This window comes from Trachurus trachurus (assembly GCF_905171665.1).
Source record: "Trachurus trachurus genome assembly, chromosome: 21".
Lineage (NCBI taxonomy): Eukaryota > Metazoa > Chordata > Actinopteri > Carangiformes > Carangidae > Trachurus > Trachurus trachurus.
In genome coordinates this window covers 9,491,349-9,500,837 of record NC_139899.1, presented here as the reverse complement: position 1 = coordinate 9,500,837, position 9,489 = coordinate 9,491,349, and the positions used below count along the sequence as shown (strand labels likewise).

At 40.4% G+C, this 9,489-nt stretch overlaps 2 protein-coding genes across 2 annotated transcripts; both read left to right on the top strand.

Moving 5' to 3' along the window:
• Nucleotides 1-214: 214 nt before the first annotated feature.
• Nucleotides 215-2,474, top strand: LOC311004347 (beta-crystallin A2-like; the record flags this gene model as incomplete). The annotated part of the gene is made up of 4 exons (XM_083996359.1): nt 215-372; nt 1,287-1,428; nt 1,781-1,923; nt 2,327-2,474. The coding sequence occupies 4 exons, from the start codon at nt 215-217 to the stop codon at nt 2,472-2,474; spliced, it is 591 nt and encodes a 196-aa protein (XP_083852485.1).
• Nucleotides 2,475-6,620: 4,146 nt separating this feature from the next.
• Nucleotides 6,621-9,254, top strand: LOC311004212 (protein FEV-like; the record flags this gene model as incomplete). The annotated part of the gene is given in 4 exon segments (XM_083996165.1): nt 6,621-6,747; nt 6,750-6,815; nt 7,536-7,607; nt 8,713-9,254. Coding segments are annotated over 4 exon segments (807 nt in total).
• Between the last annotated feature and the right edge of the window lie 235 nt (nt 9,255-9,489).

The window sequence follows — 9,489 nt, the reverse complement described above, 5'->3', positions numbered from 1 at the left end:
TAGTATTTTTCAAGCTAGAAGCCTGTTGGGTCAGAAGAGTCTGATAATGACGGTTCCTCTTTCAGAATATTTGTTAGCATTTCACATTTCGTAGCATATTTGACAGTACATGTACCTGCTCTGGACATGCAGGTATGTCATGTCTATCCATCCATTTAACCTTTTAACCCTTTACATTCTTCAGAGAGTAACCCCCAAGGGAGAAGCAGCAGCCATGAACACTCAACAGATGGAGCAGATGGGCCAGTTCAAGATCACAGTCTGGGAGGAGGAGAACTTCCAGGGAAAGCGCTGTGAGTTCATGCTGGAGTGCCAGAACATCATGGAGAGGGGCTTCAACAAGATCCGCTCCATCAAGGTTGAGAACGGACCGTAAGTCGACACTATTTGTGACTTTCATCTATCAGTCTCCTCTGGATTTTGCTGCTTGTGTGTGGATCAGCCCATTTCTGTTGCTCCTTTAGAGTAATGCAGTTTATGTGAAGGACATATTTGAGATGATCTGAAATTTGGTTAGAATTTAAAGTCAACTCTCTGAATGTCCTAACTGCATAGATACTATAAGAGTAATATGGATTAAGTTGTTCCTTCTCTTACATTTGATCAAATACACATTGCTGCTAAAGAATATAGTGGATAACTGGGAGGCCTACAACAACATTTAATAAAATCACAGCATTTATCTTACAATCCTTATTTTATCTGCTTGAAAAAGTCTGATTAAAGCTCACAGGACTCAAACACCAACCCTAATCAACAAGTAAAGAAAAAAAAAGGGCAGAAAAAATAACAAAAAACATAAATTACAGCCTTCAGCATTATTATGTTGCCAGTTGGCATGTGTCGTTTGCGTGTGTATGTGCATGCATCCAAGTGTGACCCTGTTGTGATATGAGTTGGCTGTGTGCAGCTGCTGGCTGTGAGCCAGAGAGTCTGACTGACTGACGATCAGATAAAAAGCCCTGGGTGCAGCAGCAGCAGCAGTAGCGGCAGCAGCAGTGGAGGCAGGAGCAGCAGTATCTAATGTTTGCTTTGTGCTCAGTGACAAAAGAAGCCGCATGCTGATTTAACTCAAAGCCATTCTGTGGGTGTTGGGCTGTATTGTTTAACAATGATGACAATTTCACTATCGCTGCTCTAAAACCTCTTTGTATCTAATGGTTTATTATAATTTTTCGGGTGCGTCTGAGCTGGTCCTCGGTTTTGGTTTCATGTTCTCTTTGGCCTTTTCCTGTCTTACTTACTTACCTCACTTCAACATTTCTGTCCCTCTCTCTGTCCTCCAGTTGGGTGGGTTATGAGTACCCAGAGTTCCAGGGACAGCAGTTTATCCTGGAGAAGGGAGACTACCCCCGCTACGAGGCCTGGAGCGGAAACAGCAGCTACAGAACCGAGCACATGCTTTCCTTCAGACCCATCAAGTGCGCTGTAAGTTCCCTCATCCTCTGCTTATTTTATTTTATTTTTTTAGTCAGCCTCTGTCACCTGTCATACAGTAAACAAATGACTTCCCTGCCCCACCCTCCCTCACATGACCCATCACCTATCCCTCTTGAATCCACAACCCAACTGAGCCTTTGAGGGGTTATAGTAATCTTCTAGACCACACATATTTGGTTACATCCGCATTTAAAGAACAAACACAGTTAACCACATATAACCTCCAACCTTCCACATCCTCCATTTGATTACAAATCAATATTCCTGCCAGTAAACACACCAACACCTGGCCTCAAAGTAGCAGTGTCATCACAGCTTTGCTCTGTCTATTTCTCTGCAGAACCACAGTGACAGCAAGGTGACCCTGTACGAGTGCGAGGACTTCCAGGGCCGTAAGTTCGAGATGTGCGATGACTACCCCTCCCTACAGGCCATGGGCTGGTGCAGCAAGGAGGTGCCCTCTATCAAAGTCAACTCAGGAGCGTAAGTTATACACCTTCCTCCTTGTTTATTGCTCTCTAGCTTGGTCTCCTTTTTTCCTGATTCCTCCTCCATTTCCTTTTTGTTTTTATAAAAACACAAAGCACAAACATTATTTCAGTCATTTCATACATTCTGCTTGTAGTCTGAAGCAAATGTAAAAGAAAATGTTGCTACAGGACAATCTATTCTGGCTGGGTGTAATATGAGGATGATGATGAATATACACAGTATATATACAGTATATCAAAATGATATATTTATAAAGTCTGAACATACTAATTTTCACCAACACATTGATTATTTACTGATATCATTTAAAATGAATTAGGCTGGCTCTGTCAATGTTGTAATGACTCACCCTCTCTCTCTCCCCCTCTCCCTCCCTCTCTCTCTCTACCTGCAGCTGGGTGGCCTACCAGTTCCCTGGTTACCGTGGCTACCAGTACATCCTGGAGAGAGACAGACACCAAGGCGAGTACAAAAACTACAATGAGTACAGCACCCAGGCTCACACCAACCAGGTGCAGTCCATTCGTAGGATCCAGCACTAAGCCTTCTTTCTGCCTGACCCAACCCTGAAAAGAAAAAACTCTACCCGAACCCTTTCCTCATCTTGAACCCTGGAAAGCCCGCTGTCACAGAACACTAGATGGACATACCCTTTCTATCACTCTGTGGCTCTGCATGTATGGATATCTAAGTACCTTCTTCTTCTACTATGCTAAAGCATTTTCTTGAAATAGGAAATAAAGGCTTTTCTTCAAAACTAGACACTGTTTGTTGGTATTTATTTTTCTTGCTTTCTTTTTCCCCTATGAACTCACTTAAATAAACATAAATCAAAAAGGTAGAGTAACTGGCTGCAGTTATTAGCGGTATTAAAATGCCAGTCATTTTATAGCTTTGATTATAATGGTACTACAAGCAAAACACTACAAAGTTGGAGCCATTTTTCAAAAACAGAAAGAGGTTTCACTTTGTATTGACTTAAACTAAATACTCATCCCTTCATACATGGAAAGCTTTGCTTCTGTTAGGCCTACCATGTTTAATATTGTTCTTGTCAGACTGTTTTCTGGTTTCCAATAAACAAGAGCACAAGATCTTATTTGTTTCTATTCTATTCTTCAACTGTTCTGGGCACAGTTTGACTAAAATGCCAGAAATATGAACCTAAATTAAAAGCACCAGTTCACCTTTGGCAACTGGCAAGTCTGAAACCATGCAATTCACATTATTGAGTTGAAGCCCTCAATAGAGACAAATAAAACCATCAATCATTAAAAAAAAATCCATTCAGGTACTTGTGATTGACCTGTTTCATTATTCTTCACACACTTTAGAGGAGGCCAACACAGTGACAGGACCTCAGAGACAAGATGTGATCCTGATGTTTGATGTAAAGTAGTGATTATACAGTATACACCACTGTCCAAAGTCCTGAATGCTTGAGCACCGAGCTTGTACGATGACTCACACTAAAGACGTTAAATTTAAATATGAGAATATAAATATAAGTTCACATAAATGTTTAGAAGATGTGTAACACAACCACCGACCTGAACAATGTAGTCTATGTACTGTCCCCTGGCATGCAGTCCAAGTACTTCAAGGTACCACCTTTCTTTTAGTCACCAGAAACAGGTGATTGTAATTGATTTATCAGATGATTCAGAGGACTTCTGTTTTTTTGTAATGAGGAACATATTTTAAAAACCCATGAAAGAACTTTTGATCTGTCTCTTTATCTAAAAAGAAAAAAAATTGGTTTTACTGGACAGTGACTCATAGATGGAGTTTATAGCTGCAAAATCACTAACAGCATAGGACAACATCATTACCTGTGGGTGTAACTTGTACTTTTCATTGTTACAATAAAAGAATCAACAGTAAATGCAGTTGTTCGAAGTCTCTCTCTCCTCTTCCCCACCCCTCTTTCTTTTCTCAAACCAAACTAGTTGAGGCCCTTAAGAAAGGTCTTAACCTAACCGCCCAAAGTACCTTGAGATAATGTGATCTGGCTTTAAATTAATGAATGGATGAATTAAAAGACATGTTTGCTGAGGTACAGAGAAGCAGCATGGACAGGTAAGGAGATTTCAGCTGCAATGCCCAAACGCCACAGAGAGGCCCAGGTATATACAACAGGAGATGAATGTAATCTCTGATAAAAAGAAATAAATAAAAACTCTGATTTACAATAAAACAGCACATGACAACAGTTCTTCATATGAGAAAGTAGCTTGGCATTTGTTTGTTTATTCCATTGTGATACCATCATGTTTATCTTACAGCCACACGCTGGGATCCTGGAGTGTGTTTACCTCCGCACACACTCCTCCTGTTGGTCCAGGACGTAGGATTCCGTGTTACACACCCACCGGCCTGCTCCAGCTCACAGTCCCACACCCAAAAAAACAGGATCTTTTAATAAATGTGTAACTATGCGCACACACCTTTCTCAAATATACATTCCTCTGCAGACTGATTAAAGAGGCTGCACTCAGGAGAGCTGAGGAGTGATACTACAGCCGTGAAGTAAGTTACAAGCTGGAGTTCTTCGTCTACACAGGTCAGGTCTCCAAGGTAGGTTAAAGCCTTCATCATTTTACAATGATTGGCTTTTTTTATTTAAATTAAAGTTGTTTGGAGTTGTTGTCTGTTGATATGAAATAAAGTGCTGTAGAATAGATCTTAAAATACAGAAATGTGTTTAAAATATGAAATGACATAATTTGGCTTGAATGTTTACATCTGTAAAGGACTATCTTGCATTTACTACCTAACCAGGTGGCGTACCTGTATGACACACTCTTTAATGAAGGCGTGAGTTCTTGGATATATCCAAAACTAACATGCTGTCAGGAGATGTTGACTCAACTCCAGCACAGAGTTTTTTTTGTATTGGAAATTAACCAAATCCTTCCTTTTCTGAGAAGATTTCTGTTGTTGGATTTCTGGCCTCATGGATTGTTGGCCAATTTATACATCCAGATTAATGTGCCTCTTCATCAGTGGGATACAGTCTAGCTTTCGAGGCTTGTTTTAAGTTGCCTGCGACTCGTACTTGGACACAGGCAGCTAAAGCAAGTCTGGGACGCCAGAGACAACACCTTCAAGCCCAGCCCTGAGGAAGTGCAGAGGGGAGTGAAGAGTGGAAAATCCAGCAAGAAGAAGGGAGATGGAAGATTATACTGTTTTTCCTGTTAAAATCTCTCTTTGAGTCAAAGGAAAATCTACAAGGACATTCAGCCTGATCCAATCTGCTTTTACAAATTCGGTTTAGGTGAATTATCCTCACAAATTGAAATGCTATAACTGACTGTGGAGTTAAATAAACAAAAATAACCTGTCATGTAAATATATACGACCCTGAGCTCAGTTACCTGTTCTGAATTGTTCCGACAGTTTGTTTGTGTTTGCATGTTGGAGCTATGACACATCATGGAGGAAACACCTAAAGCTGACAATGATGATGATGAATGATCAGAACATTCACTTTAATCTCAGTCAATACAGGCGATAAGTCTGATTTGAATTTAAGGGTAAGGTTAAGATTTTTATAAGTTTCTGTTGTATATGATGTCATTACATTTCTGTTTTCAAATGATTTTGATTTTCTGTGTGTTTTTTTTGGGGGGGGGGGTGAGGCCTTTTTTCACCTTTTCAAAGGGTTTAGATATGAAAGTAAGGTTCTACAGTGGCTGCATTAATCAATTCCTATAGCACTGAAACATGTGAGAGACATAGTGTGATAACAAAAGTCCATGTTCAGGTTACACAGCAACATGTACAGGCCCCTACACTTTGCCTTCAGGATACTCCCTCTGTTCAGCTAGTAGACTTTATCATCCTATGCGATTTTTGGCACACACATACACACGTGGCTTAATCACTTGAAGATGTTTTGGCAGTGGTAACCTCAGTCTTAACAATGAAAGGCTTTGAAATGTAACAAAAGGCCAAACTGATCTCAAAGGTCTGGAGTTGAAATCATGTGACATTGATTCACTGTAACCAATGTTTTCCACACTGATTACATCTAAATAAATCTTTTTGAAATGTTCTGGCTGTGAAATGATATTTAATAACATGTCATCTGCTGCTCTAGTTTCACTGATGATTCTGATCACAGGGGGTGTGTAGAGATACTGTAGTAACCTAGAAAGAGGCAGATGCAGTGTGATCTGTCCACAAAGCCCATCACAGTCCACTGCTTCTAAAACACAGCAGCAGAAGAAAAACAGGAGGACATGATAACGTCAGTGAGCATCAGAAGCCATGGTTTTAAAGTTACAACCTCATTAGCCTCAGATTGAGGCTATATAACCTTAAACCCACAAACAGAAGGTTCAGGGGATGAAATGTTCTTGTTTTCTCATGTGCACTGGAGCGTGCTTTTCAAGGTAAATGTTCTTTCCCCCAACATGAAATAGGTCTTTGTTGTTTGCCCAGAGGTAAAGAGGCGGAAAAGTGAGGAGGATCTGAACTGGTTTCCATGTCAAACACTTCAATTCACCATAGAAACTCAGATCTTAACGTGGAAACTTTATTAAACTGTGATGGTGGATTGATAAGGGCCGAATTTCTATCGGCCTCTTTTTATTGTGGGCACCAGGCGGGCTGACAGAGGTAAATTGCTCTTTTAATTAAAGCAATGCACCAGGGGAAATTGCTGTCTGAATATTGTCTCAGAGATGGGGGCCAGTGACAGTTGCCTGGAAACTTCAATCTGTCCACCCGCATTTATTCCAGATCACAGTTATGAGATAAAGTTTAATAAAAATCGTTTCCTCCGCCACCAACGAAATGAAATCCAACCCTTTCTGAACAAGTGAACACAATGAGACAGGACTGCGGAGGAAACCTCATGTTCAACATGTATCTCTCAGGTTGGTTCTTTAATCCTGCTCAGACTTATACAAACAGCCTCTTATGGTATATATTTTTTAAATTCTGCGGGTTGTCGGTGTCCTGAGGTGGCGATGCTCCGTCTCCGGGGCCGAGCATTGTTCAGCCTTTTCAATCTGAAAGCCCGTCTGCTCTTTTGTCGGAAATCGGAAATCCTTTTTCCTGGACGCGTTTCCTGGCTCCTCGCGGTAGGAGACCGAGAAGACGACAAGCTCCAAGCATTAGACCGCGACCGGACCGGGATACAATGGGATTTTAATCACTTTTATTTTATTTGGCATTTTTTGGTTGATATTTTCAGATGTTGAATATTACATTTGCATCTGGTCAATTTTTACAACGACGCTTTATGAGAGTTTCTCTCCACTGAGAGATTGATATTATTTTATATTTCCGTGAGAACAGATTTAAACAAATTTATCCTTGAAGTGATTTTTTCCCCCATTCGCATTCGTTTCTTATTAAAACATATGACAAATATTTCTAGAAATTTCCTTGGACACAAGAAGATTTAGTGGATTTTTTTCTGGTACAATTACAACAGTTAGCCTTTTACCTGTTTGTATTTGTGAAGCAGATCAGAGAGAAAACAGAGAGCAGGCCTGCGGCTGTTACACAAAGCTTCGTGTAATAATTTAACAGGGTGGACAGGCAGCTGCTGGTGGTGATGGTGATGATGATGATGATGTGTCTGTTTTCAGATCCAACAGAAAACCTGTTGAAAGACAGCAAAGGAACATCATGGGGTCCGATAAACACAGGAGTGCAAAAAGGTAAGAGGGTGAAAAGAGTGGTTCTGTCATTATTAAAGTGCTATTTCATAATTTGTTTATTATAATAAGAAATGAGCCTCTCGCGTCTCCATCTGAAAATACCAATGATATAATCATGGCAATAAATAGGCTCATAAAGAACTAATAATATGAACTATTACGTGATTGTATCTGTATAAATAAAGCCTTTGGTCACAGTAACGAAACCTACATTGAAACAAAAATGGGCGGAATCAATACTTTATTATTAGCAAGGGAAAAAAACATCCCTAATTATCAAGACAGTTATCACAATATGACTGTTCACTGCTCAGAGACAAAAAGGATCAATAAATCAATGGCTTGGATCTAAAATCACAGATCAAGATAATAATAATAATAATAATAATAATAATAATAATAATAATAATAATAATAATAATAATAATAAAACATTCACCGATATTATTATTATTAATGACAATCCATCAATGTGTCTCGTGCAGAGAGAAAAAAAAGACTAAGGTTGGCATAATTTGACAAACTAGAATAACTTTATTTGACCCCGTATGAGAAATTGTTTTTTTTTGGCATAATCCCAAGGCATTTGAACTCTTAAATGTAAACAAGTTTTGACATACATGAAGCCCTATATGATCATTACACAGTAGCCTAATAATTTGAAGAATGGCATGATGTCTACAAACTGATAATATTATATGAATTTAAATAGACCTTCTAATAGAATAATATTCGCTTGTGATGCATTAAAACATGACACTGACATCTCATTTATAAAAATAGAATTAAGCTTATAAATCATTGAGAGCAAACGTGTTATTTAAAAGATCAACTTTACAGTTAAAGTATGTATAAACTATAATCTCAAAATTGTGTCTATGTCCAATTAGTCTGTAATGTGCCTCGAAAAATTAAAAATTTGCTGCCAAGATTTCAATAAATAAAATGTTGAATTCCCCAAAATGTTTTTGCACTAACCACAGATTGAGAAATTGTTATCATTTTCACATGGTTTCACTTCAGATTTATACATTTCTTTTTCAGGTTTTGTATTTATCGAGCCATATGATATCATATGACCCCTGTTTATTGTGTTTGCGCTCAGGCAGCGGTCAGATTCAGCTGTGGCAGTTCCTGCTGGAGCTCCTCTCCGACAGCACCAACATGTCGTGCATCGCCTGGGAGGGAACCAACGGCGAGTTCAAGCTCATCGACCCGGACGAGGTGGCCCGGCGCTGGGGGGAGCGCAAAAGCAAACCCAACATGAACTACGACAAGCTGAGCCGGGCGCTGCGCTACTACTACGACAAAAACATCATGACCAAAGTCCACGGCAAGAGATACGCGTATAAATTCGACTTCCACGGCTTGGCGCAGGTGTGCCAGCCGTCCACCACGGAGCAGGCCATCTACAAGTTTCAGGGGAACTTCTCCCCGCTTCCCTTCTCCGGGATCTCCAAACTGAACCTCGTGGCTCCCGGCGTGGGGCCGTCGGGTTTCTCCTACTGGCCCGGGTCCCCATCGGCGGCTCTGTATCACAGCCACAACCTGCAGCCTCCGGGGCCCTTTGGCACCGTGTCCCCGTCCCACATCAGCTGTGTCAACAACATCAGCAGCCTGAGTAACATCAACAACCATTACAACTGACTTTGAACGGGTCTTTATAGGCAGACTGAACGTATTTTACCACCGGGTGTGAAGCGGCATCGAAGGAGAGGACAGAAAGACCGGGGGTTGGTAGTTTGCAGGTGAAAAATACGGTCCAGACTGAAACTGTTTTGATTTTGTTAAAATTTGACAATTGCGCACGAATTGATTCATCAGCACGCAGCTGTTTGTAAAGGTGAAGCCTACATACTGCCTCCAGTCACAGGTGATGCTG